We start from the raw sequence: 22,385 nt of genomic DNA, 5'->3' as shown, positions 1-22,385 counted from the left end.
GAATAATCTTGGACTAATAGAGTTAAGGTCAGGCACATTCGCCCACAGGTTTGATGTACACAGATTGTTATTGTCATCATCATGTCAAATCTCCTATCTATATTGAACTGTTGTAGCAACGAAAACGAAAATAAAGCATTTGTTTATGTCGGATCTTTCGTTTTTCGGATTCTGCACTTTCGTTATCGTTTGTTAAAACGATAACGAAAATACCTGAAATTTGGACGAAAATGCATTCGGACGAACACGAATGCACATGTCTATTAGGCACACAATGTGATGTTAACCCCTTCCCAGCCAGTGTCATTAGTACCTTGACAATGTATAGTATTAACACTGACCACTGTATTAGTGTCACTGGTGATGTCAGTGTCAGTGTGTGGGCTCCATCGGACTTTTTCCATCTGAATTTCCGACACACAAAGTTTGAGAGCAGGATATAAAATTTTCCGACAACAAAATCCGACCGTTTAAATTCCGATCGTGTGTACACAAATCCGACGCACAAAGTGCCACGCATGCTCAGAATAAATTAAGAGACGAAAGCTATTGGCTACTGCCCCGTTTATAGTCCCGACGTACGTGTTTTACGTCACCGCGTTAAGAACGATCGGATTTTCTGACAACTTTGTGCGATCGTGTGTATGCAAGACAAGTTTGGCACAAAATCCGTTGGAAAAAATCCGACGGATTTTGTCGTCGGAATGTCCGATCAATGTCTGATCATGTGTACAGGGCATAAGTGTCAGATTGCCTGCCACTCTATCACGGTCCCATTATAAGTCGACGATCACCGCCATTACTAGTATAAAAAAATAATAAAGATTCCAGAATATATCCCACAGTTTGCAGATGCTATAATTTTCACACAAAACAGTAAATATATGCTTATTGGGATTTTTTTCTACCAAAGATATATAGCAGAATACATTTTGGCCTAAATTTATGAAGAAATTAGAATTACATTTTTTTTATTGCATATGGTTTATAGCAGAATGTAAAAAATATTTTTTTTTCAAAATCTTAGCATTTATTCATTTATATGATTAAAAATAAAAAACCCAGTGGTGATCAAACACCACCAAAAGAAAGCTCTATTTGTGTAAAAAAAATGATATAAATTTCATTTGTGTACAGTGTTGCATGACCGCACAATTGTCAGTCAAAACAGTGCAGTGCCGAATAGCAAAAAATGGCCTTGTCATGAAGGGGGTAAAACCTTCCAGAGTTCAAGTGGTTAAAGAGATAAGCACATCATTCAAAATAATTAACTGGGCACTGACTAGGTCTCATTTTTGAGTTCCCAAAATTCTGTGAAGTTTTTTTTTGACTAGCAAATGGAGAAAGGACAGGGGTTTTGCTAGGGTCCAAATAGGGATAGGGGATCCCTGGTCATCTACATTGAAAAATTGTGGGGTCTCCTATGTCTTTCATTTCTTCTATCCCTTCATTGTGGAATTCCAAGCTAGAAAACTAGGGCACTCAAACGCACAGCACGGGAAACATGCACCCCTTTAAGGCATACTATAGACACCCCCCAGGTACTAAATTTAAAGGAATATTACACTTTTATTGTTTCACTTTAAGCATTATGTTCCCGAAAAAACAGCCATTTTTAAAACTTTTTTTGCATTGATCCATGTCCCCCGGGTTCCCAAACACTTCTTTATGACAATAACTTGCATATGAGCCTTTAAAATTAGCACTTTTGATTATTCATATTCGAGTCCCATACACTTTAACGGTGTTAAAGTGTAATTTTTTACCTGTTCACATGTTCTGGTGCGAACCGAACAGGGGGGTGTTCGGCTCATCCCTAATCTCTAGGTACTTATTTAATCTGATGCCTGTGGGAGTGGACAAAGCAGGGATGCTTGATTAGTTACGTTGGGTTCGAATGGCGTTCGCTAATGATCTGCTGCATTTGTCTCATTATTCTTATAGGGCTCTGTGCACCTTTAATAGCTTGTATTTGGCTTTGAATAAGGAGTGTTCCCTAATTTCTTCTCGTAGACTAGTTACTCCTGCTTCCAGGACCTTATCTGGATGTGTTTTATGACGTATTTCGCAGTCGTGGAGTTTGGAAAGCAACCCAGACAGCATTTTCGCTCTGGCCACCTTGAGTCTTTGACCATGTTTAATAAACATTCCTCTAATGTAGCACTTATGTGCGGACCATATAAAAATAGGGTTGGGGACCGCATCTTTGTTACTCTCAAAAAAGTGGTCAAGCTCTCGCAGAATATCTACTATAATCTCAAAGTCCTGTATGAGGGATTCATTAAATCGCATAGTGGCTGAGCTAGGTGTTGGGTGCAATATGGCCAATCTGGGCACTAGAGACAATTGGCATCATGGGAGACCAGAAAAACATCTATCCTAAAGTACGAGCCATGAACCGGCGAGAAAAAGCTATAGTCTCTCCTGCGGGTGAAGGATATGCCAAATGTCAACTAGCTGATGGGAGTGAAACATTTCTCTGGGATAGGGCAGAGGAGCCCGTCAATGAATCTTTGTGGGGATCAATGGTGAGGTTGAGGTCTCCCCCTAACACAAGAGTACCCTCGGCAAAAGAAGCCAAGGAGGATAGGCATGTTTCAAGCACTGGGAGCTGATCCACATTTGGCAGAAACAGGTTAGCCAGGGTGAAGGTCTGTGACTGGAGTGTACCTTTTACAAAGAGGTATCTACCCTCTTGGTCGGTATGGAGGTCTAAGAGCTGCCAGGATACAGTTTTGGCTAGGAGGATTGGAATATTCAAAACCTTAATGTTAAACAATACCAGAATTCATTAGTTGGAGAGACCGTTCGCTCTGTGAGAGCCGAAGCCTGACGAGAGTGAGCTGTGGTTCCTTTGCCTGACCCCCCAGGAATGCTTGCTGTATACTGTTGCATGTATTAACCCAGGCAATAAAACATCCTATAGGCCCCAACATGGGGCGTTCCTGGGGGAGGATGTCCCCACTGCTAATTGATCTACGGCAGCTCAGGAGTGAACCAAATCAGGAAGTGCATGTGTTGCTGCAGCAGTCAACTGATCTCGCTACAACGGTGCCTTGGGGAAAAAAAACAAAGGGAAACCCCCGAGAATAACCTGGGACCAGATGCAGCAGAACACACACCACCGAGCGAAAACTCATTACAGTATATTGCATAAAATATATATATAGGCATAAAAAAAAAATGAATAAATAAATAAAATAAACCTTTTAAATACTCAAACATATAGGAGAGAGGGCACCCGGGGAGTCGGCGCCAAAGGGGCACCTGAAGCATGTCATAATGGCCTAAATATAATAGCTAAGGTATGTGCTCCTGACAACTCCCCAGGAGCCCCTCCTCAACCCCACAAGCTAGTCATTAATTCTAGTGAGGGAGAGATCAGTAACCTGATTGCTCTATTAATCATCCCCTAGCAGGTCAAGTCTGTATGTCATGTGGGGAACAAGTGGGTAGGGGGCCACCCAGAGAACACCCCAGGTGGTGCTCCATCCCCTGTCTGTTCCGAAAGGCCCAGCCGGGCTCGTCCTTTCTTGATGTCAACCTTAATGCGGAACACACAGGTAAGCCAATATTGTACCCTCACCCACCAGGTAAATCAACCCTGTATCCAAGACACTGTAAAGTCCCCACGGGGAGCAAAGACGTTTGTTATAGAAATTGAAGACATTGGATTTTTGTTCTTATGATTTATGGAAATAAGGCAGTATCAACATTAAGAAATTCTTACTGTAATTCTACAACCATGAACTTACCATTTGGATCAGTAAATTTTAAAATGACTCGTTCATCTCTTGTGATCAGTAAATATGATAAGGAAATTGGGACACTAAACACTTCAGTATATTCGTCAGTGACATTTAAGCAGATGTTTAGGAGGTGCAGAGTTGAATTTAGAGGCTTAGACAAAAGTAATACAGATGACCGCCATAGCTGCCCAAAAACAAATTAAAAAGAAGATTATATTATTTGAATCAAACACATAAAATTATAAAAGGATGAATGTGCTAATGAGCACATATACCCTGCTATAAGTCATTGAAACACACGTTTTTGAAATGCACCTTATTATAGGCTTACCTATAGGTACAAACATTAGTGGGAAGCTTACTTCCTTTTTAAAGGGCAAAATAAAAATTGATATATATGATGCACTCACTAGCATTAACACACCCTTTATTTTTCTAAGCTCCCCCCGTAACATTGTTTTGATAGCTATTGATCCAGTCAGTAGATTTGTTCTGTTTCCACTTCCTATAACAAGGTGACAACTCTGTTTGTATTGCAGTGGAATCACATAGCAGTGTTGTCACAGGGTAGACAGGGTTTTTTATAAGTCAAAACTAAAGCCAAACTAAAGCCAAACAAATAGGGACTCTGTTGTAAAGATGATTTCTTTGGCGGACCCTAATTTAGGGAAGGACTGTAATGTGGACTCTGTTATGAAGGGATACTGATGGGGACCATGATTTAAAGGGGACACTGATGGGTATTCTGATGTAAGGGGGATTCTGATGGGGACGATGATTTAAAGGGGACTCTGATGAGAAAGGTGCAGACTAAATTCATTTTTGTTTCACCTTTCTTTCAAGTTTAAAGAAGAATTCCAGGTATGGATATGTTACATATTGTTCCAGCTTGGACCAATGTAACTATCTATAAAACATATCCGTGGGATCCCTGTAGAAGCTAGAAAATACTGTAGTAGGGATGAGCCGAACCCCCCCCCCCCCGGTTCGGTTCGCAGCAGAACATGCGAAAAGGCAAAAAATTTGTGCGAACATGCAAACACTGTTAAAGTCTGTGGGACACGAACATGAAAAATCAAAAATGCTCATTTTAAAGGCTTTTATGCAAGTTATTGGCATAAAAAGTGTATGGGGACCTGGGTCCTGCCCCAGGGGACATGTATCAATGCAAAAAAAAAGTTTTAAAAAGGCCATCTTTTCAGGAGCAAATTAAATATTCCTTTAAATATCGTGCCTGGGGGTCCCCTTAGTATGCCTGTAATGTAGTGCATCTTGACATTTCTAAAGGAAAAAATGTAATTCAAAACTACTCATGGCTGTAATGTATTGTCTGATCCTGGCAATATACATAAAAATCATTGAAAAAAATGGCATGAGTTCCCCCCCGTCCATTACCAGGCCCTTCAGGTGAGGTATGGATATTAAGGGGAACCCCCAACAAAAAAAATTGCTTGGGGGTCCCCCCAAAATGCATACCAGGCCCTTCAGGTCTGGTATGGATATTAACCACTTATGGACCGCTCGCCGTCATTATACGGCGGCACTTTGAAGTGGAATACTGTTGTTATGGCAGCAGCTAGCTACCATAACCCCAGTATCCACTTCTTCAGTGGGCGGTCCGCTTCAAAATAAAAGTGGTCTCAACGGTGGATTCGCTGCAAGATCACTTTTATCAGTGGTGGGAGAGGCCCCCCTCCCGCCGCTATCTGGTGCTCTCCGCTGCCCTCCGCCGCTTACCGGAGCCTCTCTCCTGCTTGGCATGGAGCTGAGTGAGGGGAAGATGCCCCCCCGCTCTGCTCCATACAATTGCAGAGTGGAAGCAATGTCAAAAATTCACTTATGCCCATAGCTCTTAAAGGGACATTTTTTTTTCAAACAACTTTTTTTTGTTTTATTGCATTGTAGTGTAAATATGAGATCTGAGGTCTTTTTGACCACATATTTAAGAGGTACTGTCATGCTTTTTTTATATTTACATTCCCCTTAAAAGGAATAAAAGTGACATTTATTTTAAAAGAACAGTGTAAAAATAAAAAATAAAAAGTAAAATAAATAAGAAAAAAAAACATTTTTAACGAGTAGCGATCGGTAGAGCGAGAGCAATAATTGTAGCCCAGACCTCCTCTGTAAAAAATTTTAAATGTTGCATATGGTGAATTTTAACGATAAAAATTTATCGCTATTCCACGAGCGGGTGCAATTTTGAAGCGTGACATGTTGGGTAACAATTTAATCGGCTTAACATTATCTTTCACAATATAAAAAAAAATTTGGCTAACTTTACTGTTGTTTTTTCCAAAAAAAGTGCACTTGTAAGACCACTATACAAATACGTTGTGACAGAAATTATTGCAATGACCGCCATTTTATTCTTTAGGGTGTTAGAGAAAAAAAAAAAAAATATATATATATATATATATATATATATATATATATATATATATATATATATATATATATATATATAAAATGTTTGGGGGTTCTAAGTAATTTTCTAGCAAAAAAAATTATTTTAACTTGCAAACAAGTTTGAAAAAAAGGCCCGGTCTTAAAGTGGTTAAGGGGAACCCCATGTCAAGATTTTTTTTTAAAACTTGCATGGGGGTCCCCGCAAAATCCATACCAGGCCCACCATAATAAAAAAATGGCGCATCCATACCAGACCCTTATTCAAATACACAACCTGGCAGGCCACAGGAAAAGGGGGGACGAGAGAGCGCCCCCCCCCCTCCTGAACCATACCTGGCCACATGCCCTCAACATGGGGAGGGTGCTTTGGGGTTCCCCCCAGAAAACACCTTGTCCCCATGGACTGGCGGAGCTGTGATCGAAGATGGAGTAACATCATGGGGTATTTTTTTTTTTTTAATAAATGATTTGTCCAAAACTCTCTGCTGTCATTTTTACTTTTTTGACACTTTTTTTGGTGAATGGGTAAGGGGTACAATGTACCTGATACACATTCACATAGGGGGGCCGGGATCTGGGGTCCCCTTGTTAAAGGGGGCTTCCAGATTCTGATAAGCCCCCAGCCCACAGACCCCCCACAACCACGGGGCAAGGGTTGCAGGGATGAGGCCCTTGTCCCCATCAACATGAGGACAAGGTGTTTTGGGGGGACCCCAAAGCACCCTCCCCATGTTGAGGGCATGTGGCCTGGTAAGGTTCAGGAGGGAGGGGGCGCTCTCTCACATCCCCTTTCCTGCGGCCTGCCAGGTTGCGATCTCGCAGTGCATTGACGGTCTTGCTGTTCATTATGGGGCGTTCCACGGGCGCACAAATCTCCCGTGAACGCCCCATAATGTTCTAAATTCGATGAACGGCAAACACTCGATTTTCTAGTCGAACTTACGTTCACCTGGAACATCAGGCTCATCCCTATACTGTAGTAGACACTGCTACTACACCACTACTACAGTTATCTCCACTAACTTCCAGGTCCAGTTCTGAGAAGCTACCGTGCTGCTTACTGAACACTGGAGGTTGACTGCTCAGCACAGGCACCTTTTCAGAGAATGATTTTCATGCATGACATCACTGCCCTAACTCTCCACCTCATCCAATCAGAAGAACATTTTGCATTCATTCAAAAAATACTAAGCATTCTCTGAATGGCACCAATGCTATGCTGCTGCCCTTCTGTGTTCACAATGGCACTCGGCATGGGATCCAAAAGCAAATTGAGATCACTGAAGAAGCAGTGTAGTAGCATAGTAAAGACTAATACTAGCTACTAGTGTTTACCCACACCTATCCTGTATGGCCTGTATAAAAATATACGTGTACTTATTTACTTATTGGCTACCCAGTGTAAAGGAGCGCTTGACAATGGCTGTGAATTTTCCCAGTCCTGATGTCACCCATAGACCCCCCATTGCCCAGCCATTGTCAGAACTCCCTCCTCTCCCCTGTAGCAGCCATATACTGACATGCCCTGTGTGCATATATTAGAGAGGGGGCAATCATTGACCAAATTTGGCCATAACCAGATTTGGTCAATGTCATCGCCCAAAAATATTTCCAGTGTCCATATTGGAGCAGTGGTGTCACTGCTATCCTTGTCCCTTTGCTTAAAAGGGATGGTGATTTTCTGTAATGTAAGAGTCCCCCGGGAAATCCATACCAGACCCTTTGGGGGTCAATGTAACAAACAATGTAACTAGGTATAAAATATTACAGTGATTTCCAGCTTTTAGAGGGATCCCACAGGTATGGTCAATACCTAATTTATTTGTTTAAGCTGGAAACAATGTAACTAGGCATAAATTGTCCAAATCTGGAATTCTTCTTTAATTTCTTGTGTTATTACCTCTAAAGCAGTCTACAGTATACATTGTAACTGAAATTCAGCCAAGTACATAAAGTGTTCACCATCAAAATATTTTTACATTCACTAATACTATACTGTATATGCTTCTTTTTTGATTCTTACCTCATAATAATCAATCATTCTCATATCAATAAAGCCTCCATAACTAAGAGATGCAATTTCATTAAACACATCTTTCTGGGAAGCTTTGATTGTACGATACCAGGTGTACCACAGAAAATAAACCTGTAGAGAAAAAAACAATGTTTACCTAGGGATCAGAGATACGTGGATGATGTATGACTTTACATGGAGGGTTCTTACTTGGGACTTCTTCTCCTCCAGCAATGTGTAAACTTCAGACAGGAGCCGAGTGTCATTGTAATCTGCCATGCAGCCAAATGTATAAACCAAAATGAGGGACTCAGAAGGGGAAATCTCCAGAGCTCTCTTCAGCCCATAGAGGAGGGACTGATTGCAGATCAACATATGCTTATAGTAATAATAATAGGCATCATACCAAGACTTTCCTGTTATACTTTGTAAGAAGTCACTCTTGTTATTGGTGATGGTTTCATTTGTTTCTGAAAAAAATATAATTAATTGAAAAGCAGAAACTTAATGATAAAAGTGGTAGTAAAGACTGATACTAGCTACTAGTGTTTACCCACACCTATCCTGTATGGCCTGTATAAAAAGATACGTGTACTTGCAGGGGTGCAGGGAGTAGGGACCCATCAGGGGGAGCAACAGAAGTCACTTGATTCTCTGAACACAAGAGTCACTTGAGCACTTTGGACTTTTTTGATTTTTTGACTGGTCAGTTTGGAGCTTCACTAATATATTATATATATATTTTTTCTTATATATACTTTATATTTTTCATCTTTATGCTGATTTTTTAATTACGGTTTATGACTACACATATGTGCCACTGGACCTTGCTGGTTTTGGGTTTTATACATATATATATATATATATATATATATATATATATATATATATATTTTTTTTTGCACATAATGTGTATATATTTTTGATTTTGATTTTTTTGGACATTAGGTTTTTTGATGGGACATGGACCCCATGAGGCTTATTTTTCAATGTTATTCTTATGTACACATATATATGTCAGGTTTATTGGGATTCACTTAATATTTATTTTTATTTGTGTACCGTAAAATATTTTTTTATTTTTCCTTTCTTGCACATTGGGATGGATGCATAGAGCCTGTATTATCAGGGTAACTAACCCTCTCGTACACGCATTCACCACTGGCATGCATGCTTATATGATAGCCAGTAGGTAGCGCCACCAACCCCATACCTGCACATCACCATTGATCCTTTTTTAAGGCTTGATGAAGACTAATGTCTAAACACCTGCTTGCTCTATTCACAGGTTGTGCTCCATTTATAGAAGCTGTAGTGCAGCTTCTATGAATAGAAGAGCTGGTAGGGTGGGCATAGTTGGGTTCTCTTGATGAGCATCTGTGATAGTCTCTTGATCCCAATGGTACTCATAGCAAAATGACACTGCCCTGGGATGTCATCAGCTATATTAGAGAGGGGGCAAGGATAGATGTGACATCATTGACCAAATTTGGCCATAACCGGATTTGGTCAATGTCATCGCCCAAAAATATTTCTAGTGACCATATTGGAGCAGTGGTGTCACTGCTATCCTTGTCCCTTTGCTTAAAAGGGATGGTGATTTTCTGTAATGTAAGAGTCCCCCAGGAAATCCATACCAGACCCTTTGGGGGTCAATGTAACAAACAATGTAACTAGGTATAAAATATCCAAATCTGGAATTTTTCTTTAATTTCTTGGGTTATTACCTCTAAAATAGTCTACAGTATACATTATAACTGAAAAATTGTAAAAATACTGCACATAAAGTGCCCCTCCCTTTGGGTCTGGTATGGATTTTAAAGGGGGAATCCATGCAAAAAAAAGTGCGAAGTCCCCCTAAAAATCTATACCACAACCCTAATCTGAGTATGTAGCCTGGATGTCCAGGTGAGGGGGGGGGATAAGCATTCAACTCCCTGCATCATACCAGGCCATGTGCCCTCAACATGGGGAGGTGCCTTGTCCCCATGTTGGACAGTAGTTGTGGAGGTCTGTGGGCAGGGACTTATTGGAATATGGAATCCCCTTTAATATTAAGGGGGCCCCCAGATACATCCCCCCATGAGTATAGGGCACACAGTACCCCTATTCATTTACCCCCCAAAAATGGTAACCTAGAAATAACGACACCCACATGTTTGGCAAGTTCTTTATAAAAATAACTCCCCCTAATATTTTCCTGATTGAAAATTTATCATCAATAACAATACCCACCACTCACTGACTCACTAAAAAAAAATGCACACGACTGATCCCCATGGTGTTCATGGCCAAATGAAAGTGCCACGTCATCAGCTATACTAGAGAAGGGGTGGGGATAGTAGTGAAATATGACCAGTGGCCATATTGGAGCAGTGATGTAACTGCTATCCTTGGCCCTTTGTTTAAAAGGGGTGGGGATTCCCTGTAACATCAATGGTTTCCAGGGATGCCATGGGTGCAAGCATCAATGGCTTCATTAGGAACCAGTGACAAATATTTGGGCAGTGATGTCACAGTTATACCTGCCCCTTTGCTTCCTAGTGTCCTCAATGGTTCTTTGCACCAGCAACTTTCTTAGGAGCCAGTGACTGCAGGAAGCACAGCTCCTGCTGAAAAGGGGTTGAAACTGAGAGGGGCTGAACAGGTTAAAGTTTGGGTGTCCTCCTGAATGCCCGAACAGCCAAAGTTCAGTCCAAATTTAGGTTCAGACTAAACCATCAGCTCATCTCTAATAAGGGACTGAAACTAAGGAGGAGGGGGCTGAATGGGCTAAAGTTTGGCATCCTCCCAAATACCTGAACAGCCAAAGTTCGGTCCTGATTTCAGACCAGACCATCTGCTCACCCCTAATAAGGGGAATGGAGGAGCTCAGCTATGAGGGTCCATTCTATATTTTACACTATATTTTATATACATTCTTCATTCTAGAGAAGAGGCACATAAGAGGGGTTATGATTACAATGTACAAAATCATCATAGGTGATTTCAGTAATTTTTTTTTTTTTTTTTTTTTAAAGGAATATTCCCCCATTATTAGTGTTAGTGAGAGGAATAGTACCCTGTTATGGGTGTTAGTGGCAGAAACTATTTATTTATTTATTTATTTCAGGTACTTATATAGCGCCATCAATTTACGCAGCGCTTTTACATATACATTGTACATTCACATCAGTCCCTACCCTCAAGGAGCTTACAATCTAAGGTCCCTAACTCACACTCATACATACTAGGGACAATTTAGACAGGATCGAATTAACCTACCAGCATGTCTTTGGAGTGTGGGAGGAAACCGGAGTACCCGGAGGAAACCCACGGAGGCACAGGGAGAACATGCAAACTCCAGGCAGGTAGTGTCGTGGTGGGGATTCGAACCAGCGACCCTTCTTACTGCTAGGCGAAAGTGCTACCCACTGCACCACTGTGCCGCCCGTGATTTCAGTAATTGAAGTAAACTGTTTACTCCAAGGTCCCTGAAGAGGACAAACTGCCACAATTTGAGGTTAGAAAAAAAGGAGGTTTCAAATTAGATTGAGCAGTAACATGTGGCGTTCAACAACATAAAACATACTTTTAAGTGTCTTCCTTAGGAAGCGGATTATACAAAGCTAGGGGAATTGTTATGGTTTTTTCAATGACTATGTATCTATAAATTACAATGTTAAAATAAGAGAACTGTTAGTGTGCCGATTTTGTATTTACCTGTGCGGTCCAGAGTTATTGTGGTATATTGTCGTTTAATGCAGGGAAGTCTGGTTGATACAGAATTCAATACTTTCTTCAAACCGTATGAAAGACTACGATAGACCAGAGTTTTATCCTTCAATACAGTAAGGGAGGTCCCCTCTATAACACAAATTGTTCAGATAAAATAATGTTCTATTGATACTTTATAAAACACACTCAAGATCACTGATGATATTGTAACAAAATCTCTTGATTTATTTTTTGTGCTGAATTTGGAAAGTGTTAGCAAAATTAAAGCAGTTCTTTACCTTAGAAACAAAAAGATTAAAAGTCAGCAGCTACAAATACTGTAGCTGCTGACTTTTAATAAAAAGACACTTACCTGTCCAGGGATCCAAGGCCGTCCTCACCCGAGCCAGCTCTTCAGGTCCCCAGCGCTGGCATCTTTAATGTGGGAAGCCAACTGTGACACCTTGCGGCTTCACAGCCAGTTTCCCACTGCGCATGCGTGAGCCATGCTTTGCTTTGTGAATGGTCCTGCAGCTTTCTGGGTCCTGTGAAATGTCCCAAAAGGCTGTGGGGGAAGGGGGGCAAACTTCCCCTTGTATTGCCATGGTGATCTAACCAAAAGTGGAAGCTGGTACCTGTCAAAACCAGGTAACCCTCCCCCCTTACAAAGTCCCAAAACTTAAAGGGGGTAGGGAGAAGGCAGAGAAGCAGAACTTTCTTTTTGAGTTAAGTTCCATTTTAAGGCAGAAAAGACAACGCTGACATTTTTTTTTCTGTATAGACCCAGCAGTAGAGGAGTTGATAAGATCTGTATAAAATGGTTTTCCCATTGGCTGAATGTACTCTCAAAAGTTAAGGACAATTGAGTCAATTTTCTAAGAGAAGAGACAAAGAGAGATTATTCAGTTACAAAAGTTGAAAGTTTAGTTGGCAAAAACTTCAGCTACATAGTTTAGAAAATAAGGCAAAGCTGTGTACACTTTGAATGCCCAATCATGCGTAAGGCCAACTTAAAGCTGAACTCCAAACAATAAGCTAAATATAAAAATTATATACATATGTAGCCAGATCCAGCTGGAAGGTAGTGTGGTGCGATGCAGAGTTGAGCACTGTCCCTTGAGCTAGATTCTGTAGAGGCCTGCCGCGGATCCCTCACGCCACACAGAAGGTTGCTGGGATTGGTGAGCGGACATTTACCCATTCCTGTTACACCAAAGGACACTGCACGCAGTTACCATTGCCTTATTCACTTCACCAAGCTTGCAAGGGGACCCTTGTTACACTTCAATCCATACTGAGAGAATCTAGTGTACATGTTGTTTGCCAGGATACACTGTGCAAATCTTAAAGAGCTAGCTGAAGACTCCAGCTTTCCTCCAAGCCTTCTTCTTCCAAAGACTAAAGAGTATCCCCCCCCCCCACCCACCAGGGATAAGATCATCAGTTATCTACTAAGGCCCATACAGTATCCAAAGGCACATAACAGAGGAGAGTAAGAAAAGTACATAAATAGAAAGAAAGAGAGGTCAGATCATATTGGTCCCATAAAGAATGATGAAGGCAATCTGGTTACTAAGGATGGAGAGATGGCGAAGGTATTACATTTATTCTTCTCTCTCTCTTCACGAGGGAATCGGGGGGCTTAAGTAACCAAAACTGCAATGTTTATCCTCATGACACATCACAGGAAGCACCCTTAATGACTAACAGAGGACAGAATTAGAAATAGACTTGAAAAACTTAACATTAATAAGCCATCGGGACCGGATAGCTTGCACCCGAGGGTTCTTAATGAACTCAGTCAAGTAGTTGCCAGACCATTGTTCCTAATTTTTCCGAACAGTCTACTGACTGGAATGGTATCAGCTGATTGGAGAAGAGCCAATGTAGCACCAATATTTAAAAAATGGCCAAGATACATCCCTGGGAATTACAGACCAGTTGGCCTAACATCAATAGTATGCAAGCTCTTGGAGGGGATGATAAGGGACTATATACAAGATTTTAGTAATGACAACTGTATCATTAGCAGTAATCAGCATGGATTCATGAAGAATCATTCTTGCCAAACCAATCTATTAACCTTCTATGAGGAGGTGAGTTGCCATCTAGATAAAGGAAGGCTTGTAGACCTGGTGTATCTAGAATTTGCAAAAGCATTAGATACAGTTCCCCATGAACGTTTACTGTACAAAATAAGGTCCGTTGGCATGGACCATAGGGTGAGTACATGGATTGAAAACTGGCTACAAGGGCGAGTTAAGAGGGTAGTGACAAATGGGGAGTACTCAGAATGAGCAGGGGTGGGTAGTGGGGGTCCCCCAAGATTCTGTCCTGGGACCAATCCTATTTAATTTATTCATAAATGACCTGGAGGATGGGATAAACACTTCAATATCTGTATTTGCGGACAATACTAAGCTAAGCAGGGCAATAACTTCTCTGCAGGATGTGGAAACCTTTCAAGAAGATCTGAACAAATTAATGGGATGGGCAACTACATGGCAAATTAGGTTTAATGGGAAAAAATTTAAATAATGCATTTGGGGGGCAAAAATATGAATGCAATCTATACACTGGGGGGAGAACCTCTGGGGGAATCTAAGATGGGAAAGGACCTGGGGTTCCTAGTAGATGACAGGCTCAGAAATGGCATGCAATGCAAAGCTGCTACAAGCAAAGCAAAAAGAATATTGGCATGCATTAAAAAGGGGATTAACTCCAGAGATAAAATTATAATTCTCCCACTCTACAAGACTCTGGTCCGGCCTGGAATAATATGCCGTCCAGTTCTGGGCACCAGTCCTTAGGAAGGATGTGCTGGAGCTGGAGAGAGTCCAGAGAAAGGCAACAAAACTGATAAAGGGTCTGGAGGACATGAGTTATGAGGAAAGGGTTTGAGCACTGAACTTGGTTTCTCTGGAGAAGAGACCCTTGAGAGGGGATATGATTTCAATTTACAATGTCTCCTCCTTTGGAAAATCAACCCCAGTGATAGGATTTCTTGAGACCACATGTCTTCTGAAGACTTAAGATGGATCATTTCTACCCTAGACAGTCTATAGTTCTATTTGATTTATGGAGGCCAATCAAATCAATATGTAGGCCTCTTTGTCAGACAGAGTACTTATATCAGAGATTGTTTAGGTGGTGACTTACCTTTCTGCTTACAATGGTAGCCTTCATTACCTGAAAAGAAAAGAAAACTTATCATATTATCATCTTAACATTCTTAAATGTCAAAGGAGCAACAATCTAAACTTTTCTGTCTGCTTAAAGGTAACCCCCTCCCTAGAAAAGCATAAGACATCATACTGAGTAGTCCATATACTCTACAGTATATTGGTAAAAGTATGAATTATTAGATTTTTAAGGCACCGCCCATAGAAACTTGCACATATATTTCCTATAAAAATAATACAAGTTTTCATAACAATATTATTAAAAATACAGCAGTATAAAAAAGTATAAATATACGTGTTCCACATTTTTTATTTTACAACTCATCACTATCCACATTCATGTTAAGGGATAGTAATTATGGTAGTGGACAATGTATATAGTCCCCCATTAGCAACCTGCAGATGTTTAGAGGTGGCAATCTCTTTACGCATTTCACAGCTGATAATGCTGCCTTCTCAGGAGCTTATCATGGCTGAATCTACAATAAGCATACCATTTAGTAGAGATTATAGATGAATATATTAAAAATAAATGCAGTAAACAATTATTTACAGCCAGTAATATAGTGTTATGGTAACAAAAATCAATGTCAGTAAACTCTTACCACAACTTGTATTGGTTCGAGAACTACCTAGAATGCCAGATTAAGTTACTGGATGTATATAACTTTTCACCGGGTTTAATGCAAGTAATTGCAATCCAAAATTATAATAAAATAATAAAAAAACACATACATTTGTTTATATATTTCATACATTGTGTTTTTATTACAACTTCTACTCGAAAATTAGGCAAAACTTTTTTTAGTGGTGCGGAAATAGCTACCCCATCAGGTTTTTATTACTATGTATAAAAAAAGGATTATTATTATTTTTTTAAAACTGTATGCAATTAAAATTATTTTATGTTTCTTTGTTTATATTTCCCTTTATTGTACATGCAAACCAATCTGTCCATCAGTAGTGAGAGGGGGTTGGGGTAAACTATAATGCTTACAGGAGAGGCTATAACAGTCACCGTTTTTTCCCATGGTTTACTTTTTCTTTAAAGTTTCCTGCAGTCACTTTGGCAGTGTTAGAATTTGATTTGCCTCTTTTACTGTTACCACAAAGATTGACCTTCATTTCAATTATAATTAAAGATATGCTATCTAATTCTATCCTTATGCATATTATAAAGTACAAACATTTTGTAATATTTGCCATCGCTCTCATTTTACTTTTAGTGCTTTCATTATCTAGAAAAAAATCCTTTGGTTGAACTAGTTGGACTCTGTAATTTTTCAAGCTAAGTTGTTGCAATAAAGAGCTTCAGGTGTCTCTCCAAAATCATATATTATATATACGGTATATAGATCTATATATATATATATATATTTAAATATATATATATATATATTTAAATATATATATATATATATATATATATATATATATATATATATATATATATATATATATATATATATATATATATATACAGTATCTCACAAAAGTAAATACACCAGTATACAGTGTAAATTTGCTGTCCCCTCAAAATAACTCAACACACAGCCATTAATGTCTAAACCGCTGGCAACAAAAGTGAGTACACCCCTAAGTGAAAATGTCCAAATTGGGGAAAAGTGGCAATATTTTGTGTGGACATCATTATTTTCCAGCACTGCCTTAACCCTCTTGGGCATGGAGTTCACCAGAGCTTCACAGGTTGCCACTGGAGTCCTCTTCCACTCCTCCATGATGACATCACAGAGCTGGTGGATGTTAGAGACCTTGCACTCCTCCACTTTCCATTTTAGGATGCCCCACAGATGCTCAATAGGGTTTAGGTCTGGAGACATGCTTGGCCAGTCCATCACCTTTACCCTCCCACCACCATGCTTGACTGTAGGCAAGACACACTTGTCTTTGTACTCCTCACCTGGTTGCCGCCACACACGCCTGACACCATCTGAACCAAATACGTTTATCTTGGTCTCATCAGAGCACAGGACATGGTTCCAGTAATCCATGTCCTTAGTCTGCTTGTCTTCAGCAAACTGTTTGTGGGCTTCCTCGTACATCATCTTTAGAAGAGGCTTCCTTCTGGGACGACAGCCATGCAGACCAATTTGATGTGGTGTGCGGCGTATGGTCTGAGCACTGACAGGCTGACCCCCCACCCCTTCAACCTCTGCAGCAATGCTGGCAGCACTCATACGTCTATTTCCCAAAGACAACCTCTGGATTGACCATGGCGAGGCCTGTTCTTTGTGGAACCCGTCCTGTTAAACTGCTGTATAGTCTTGGCCACCATGCTGCAGCTCAGTTTCAGGGTCTTGGCAAACTTCTTATAGCCTTGGCCATCTTTATGTAGAGCAACAATTCTTTTTTTTCAGCTCCTCAGAGAGTTCTTCGCCATGAGGTGCCATGTTGAAATTCCAGTGACCATTATGAGAGAGTGATAACACCAAATTTAACACAACTGCTCCCCATTCACACCTGAGACCTTGTAACACTAACGTGTCAAATGACACCGGGGAGGGAAAAAAATGGGCCCAATTTGGACATTTTCACTTAGGGGTGTACTCACTTTTGTTGCCAGCGGCTTAGACATTAATGGCTGTGTTGAGTTATTTTGAGGGGACAGCAAATTTACACTGTTATACAAGCTGTACACTCACTACTTTACATTGTAGCAAAGTGTCATTTCTTCAGTGTTGTCACATGAAAAGTTAGAATAAAATATTTAAAAAAAAGTGAGGGGTGTACTCACCTTTGTGAGATACTGTATATAAAAATACTAAAAAAAAACCTCCACACCAAAATCCCCCCTCCACAAAATGATTTGGACCAGTGCACAAAGCAAGGCCCATAAAGACAGGGATGAGCAAGTTTGGGGTGGAGGAAACTGACTGACCTCCAACCGATAGAACACCTTTGGGATGAATTAGAGTAGAGACTGCCAGCCAGACCTTCTCGTCCAACATCAGTGCCTGACCTCACAAATGCGCTTCTGGTAGAATGCTCAAACATTCCCATAGATACACTCCTAAACCTTTGTGGACAGCCTTCTCATAAGAGTTGAAGCTGTTATAGCTGCAAAGGGTGGGCCAACTCAATATTGAACCCTACGTATTAACACTGGGATGCCATTAAAGCTCATGTGTATGTAAAGCTTGGTGTCCCAATACTTTTGGTAATATAGTGTATATATGAATATGTAGGACTATGTACAGAAATAGAAAACAGAAAGATGATTACATCCTGAGATCTCTTACCGAGGCTTGGAGAGTTGCTGGTTTCTAGAAAAAGAACAGAAAGTATGACTTGGTTATGCATGAATTGTAATTATCAAGAACCCAGTAATTATATTCACTTTGTTAGTCAGCACTTCTTCCTTGAGTGTTAGCTCCTTGTCCCTTCCATTGCTCATGGAGCAGAATGGTTAGCCCTGCAAAGCAAATCTTTAATCTGGAAAAAACACCCACATGGAGCAGATCAGAATCTGAGCTTAGACGGGGAAGATGATAAAATCCAGTTTTAAAAATGTTCTAACCAAAAGGTCCTCATAACCTTTAAAAATGGAAGGGTTTGCCAAACAAAGGTTCCTATGTTATTTATCATATATCCAAATGCAAAGTCACTGCATAAAAAAAAAAAATCCTCCATCGTACCTTCCCCGTATAGTAACATGTACTGCTATAGAGCATTTATGAGTTTACTTTTCAAATTAAGAATGTGGTTGGTATAGATTGTCCATGGAGTTTAAATAGTATTATATGGGAACTTTAAAAAGCAGGATTACGGATCCTCTCTATTTTATCCAAGCAATGCTAAAGGGAAGATCCTTCTGTGTAATAATTTAGATTGATCAGAAGTACCTTGTTATAGTTGGAAAACTACTTTAAAGGAGAATCAAACCTAAAAAGAAAAGTTTAAGTCACTGGTATAAGTGTTCATGGACTTAATTTTTGCCAATGTTATCATTTATGAATTGCCCAGGTAGGGCTGAAAATAATAAAAAAATATAAATGTGGACCAAGTGAAAGAAACAATAAGATGTCATACCAACTGGACATTAAATAATCTTAAGTACAAAAGGATTCTTAACAAAGTATTAATACACAACAAATACATTATAGAAGATAAGTATCAATAAAATAAATGTATTTGGTGAATTAGTATGACTGGATATTATGCTGCATATTACTAAAAGATACAAGTTTCATGTAGTTTAGGATTAAGCAGCTTTCTCAGATATATCTAAAGATAAGTGAAATTGCCCAGGAGAACTCCAAGGTGTTTCTCTATAACTCATTGGTTATTCCTCATTATTTATTGTCCATTATGTGAAAAGAACCTTTGTAATTCTCCACCGTATTAGAACTGGGAATTAATAGTTGAGTATAAGTAATCATTTTTGACTTTTAAAAATTGAAATAGGCTCCCAGGAAAAATTATTCTTTAGGTATTTGGATTCCTAAATTTGTATGCAATCAATGTATTGAGGGATCTATTTTCCGAAAGTTTAAAAAAATCGGTCAAAAGCAACCAACATAAGTTCCCCTATTGGAGGAATGTCTTCACAATTGGTGAAGGTTTACCAAAGTGAAGTAAACCCATATCCATGGTATGGAAACAAGTTAGAACAATTTCCTTTTTAAAATATGTTGTTTTGCGCCCCTTTATATGTCACTTATTTCAGTACTACACAGCGCTGCCAGATAAGAGGCTCCACAATAAGACCAGCATCATATCAACTCATGGCCTCCACCTTCTCCTGTACATGGGGCATTGTCTAGATGAATCTAGAGTTAAAAGCCTTCTTCCCAGTTATTTTACTTTCTTACTTTTGATTCTTATGGAAGGTGAGTAGCTAATGCTTCTCCAAAGAGCATACCCACCCCCTTCCCTCCCCGAACACACACAATTCAGGTATACATAGAGAAATTGTCAAGAGGAATACTTACGTGTCCATCCATTAGAAGCACACAGCAGGACCAGGAGGAAGGAGAGGGACATTCGGCCTCTCATTATGGAATTCTACTTTCTGTATTGATTCTTCCCTACCATAAACTGCCCCCAACACCCTCTGTTCACAGATGATATAGGTCAGCTTTTCTGTCTTCTTTTTATAACGTTTTTCTACAAATTAGAAAAACACAACGCTCCCTTTGGCACACGCCTGAGCAACTTTGAAATTTACTTTCTCATAATATTTTTTATCTATAATCCCATTAGAAAGGTCAACGATATTGCCTCAAACAAGAAGGGCTTATGCATATCCTTGCCAATCAAGTGTTTTTATCACATCTTTGATATACATAGAATAACAACCTAATCTTCTTAAATACAATGTGTGTATTGTGTTTTTGATATTGTTTTATTACTGATAGATATATATTTATGTTACTGCCAGGTATCACCTATCCCCATTGAGAGATGCAACAAACCTACACGAAATTGTAGGTAAAGAAAGCTTTTGTAAGACATGTACTGTACACTGAAAAAAAAAGGCTGTACTAAAGTTAACCTTGCATTAAACCCCCTATGAAGAAAAGTGTAAGCAATGCAAAAATAAAACTTTGACAGAAAAATATAAAAACTACTAACTTCAAACCCTTTCTGTAGGTACTGCTTAAAACTCCAGGCCTTACCTCAGGATCACATGAAAGTTGAGAACCCCAAGGAAAGATTCTACAGCACGGTTAAGGGGTGTATTCTTATGGGATTTTGACAAAGGAGAAGGATATGACAAGGGCAAAATGGCTAATCAAAGGATTTTTTCTAGCCATGTCAATCCAGACTAATGTGTATTATGAGTATTTTTTTTTTTTTTTTACGTCTATCATGTTTTTGGGAACCATTATTTCATAGGAACTTTGGAATCTTGGAAATATTTGGGGTTGTACTTTTTTCCAGTTCCTTGCAATAAGATGTCCTGCAGCTAGAAGGATATGCATAGCTAAGGAGTGAGGGATACCTTTTATTAGGGTTGCACCGATACTAGTATCGGTATCTGTGCCGATACCGAGTATTTGCACAAGTATCGGTACTATACCTGAAACTGATACTTTCAGGTTTGGTTCTTTGAGCTGTCAATGGGTCTCCCCAGTGTTAAAGAAGTCTGGTAATTGGAGCTGTCAAAAAAAAAAAAAAAAAGCAGCCAGCAAAGTTTATTACCAACATTGCTCAGCCCTGAAACACTAAAATAAAAAAGAAACATTGTTTCTTTTTGTATATTTCTGTTTAGGGATGAACAAATGTTCCTCTGTTTAACTCCTTAATAACCCTTAATTTACTCGAATCAGCCTTAATTAACTCCCTAATCTCCTCCATTTAATTATTATTTTCCTGCTTTTTTTCTTTTGTTCACGTCCATTTTATAAACGATAAACAATTGAAACTTTTTTTTTGTTTGCTTTGTTACTGAATATTTTTACACATATATATCACCATATATTTACACATTTCACATTGAAAAAGCACTAAATTTCATCATAACTTTTCAATGCTTTGTACCATTGCTGAGAGCTGAAGTTAAAAAAAAACAGTTGCGGTAGGTATCGATAATGCCCCGTACACACGGTCGGACATTGTTCGGACATTCCGACAACAAAATCCTAGGATTTTTTCCGACGGATGTTGGCTCAAACTTGTCTTGCATACACACGGTCACACAAAGTTGTCGGAAATTCCGAACCTCAAGAAATTCTGAACGTCCGATCGACAAATTTTGTTGTCGGAAAATTTGAGAACCTGCTCTCAAACATTTGTTGTCGGAAAATCCGATCATTCTGAATGCGGTGACATAAAACACGTACATCGGGACTATAAACGGGGCAGTGGCCAATAGCTTTCATCTCTTTATTTATTCTGAGCATGCGTGGCACTTTGTGCGTCGGATTTGTGTACACACGATCAGAAATTCCGACAACGGATTTTGTTGCCGGAATATTTTATATCCTGCTCTCAAACTTTGTGTGTCGGAAAATCCGATGGAAAATGTGTGATGGAGCCCACACACGGTCGGAGTTTCCGACAACAAGGTCCTATCACACACTTTCCATCGGAAAATCTGACCGTGTGTACGGGGCATATTTGGTATCGGCGAGTACTAAAAAAAAAATATTGGTACTTGTACTCATTGTAAAAAAATGGTATATGCAGATATTCAGAAGAGCGAGTTGCAAATGGGACACAGAGAATGCAGTGGAGTCTAGAACCTGTTTCCAGAAATATATTTTACTCAATATCACCCAGGGCTTTACAAAAGAGGTTTAGAATCAATATTTTTAACTGGTCTATATTAGTGGTCCTGAAGGTCCTGGGTACCCCATGCAGCTTCCGATT

General features: G+C 39.6%; 1 protein-coding gene across 1 annotated transcript in view; it reads right to left on the bottom strand.

Moving 5' to 3' along the window:
- The window catches only part of LOC141148227 (uncharacterized), a 44,402-nt gene extending 24,289 nt beyond the window's left edge, over positions 1–20,113 (bottom strand). Inside the window, exons 1-6 of the mRNA XM_073635475.1 lie at positions 20,003–20,113; positions 15,028–15,057; positions 11,875–12,018; positions 8,383–8,642; positions 8,182–8,304; positions 3,756–3,933 (exon numbers count right to left, since the gene is read on the bottom strand). Coding sequence (XP_073491576.1) covers positions 3,756–3,933; positions 8,182–8,304; positions 8,383–8,642; positions 11,875–12,018; positions 15,028–15,057; positions 20,003–20,066 — 799 coding nt within the window. The 5' untranslated portion in view covers positions 20,067–20,113. The remainder of the gene's footprint in view (positions 1–3,755; positions 3,934–8,181; positions 8,305–8,382; positions 8,643–11,874; positions 12,019–15,027; positions 15,058–20,002) is intronic.
- Between the last annotated feature and the right edge of the window lie 2,272 nt (positions 20,114–22,385).

The sequence above is a fragment of the Aquarana catesbeiana genome, linkage group LG06 (assembly GCF_042186555.1).
Source record: "Aquarana catesbeiana isolate 2022-GZ linkage group LG06, ASM4218655v1, whole genome shotgun sequence".
In the NCBI taxonomy this organism is placed as follows: domain Eukaryota; kingdom Metazoa; phylum Chordata; class Amphibia; order Anura; family Ranidae; genus Aquarana; species Aquarana catesbeiana.
Note: the sequence above shows the minus strand (reverse complement) of the source record. Positions and strands in the feature narration are given on the sequence as shown.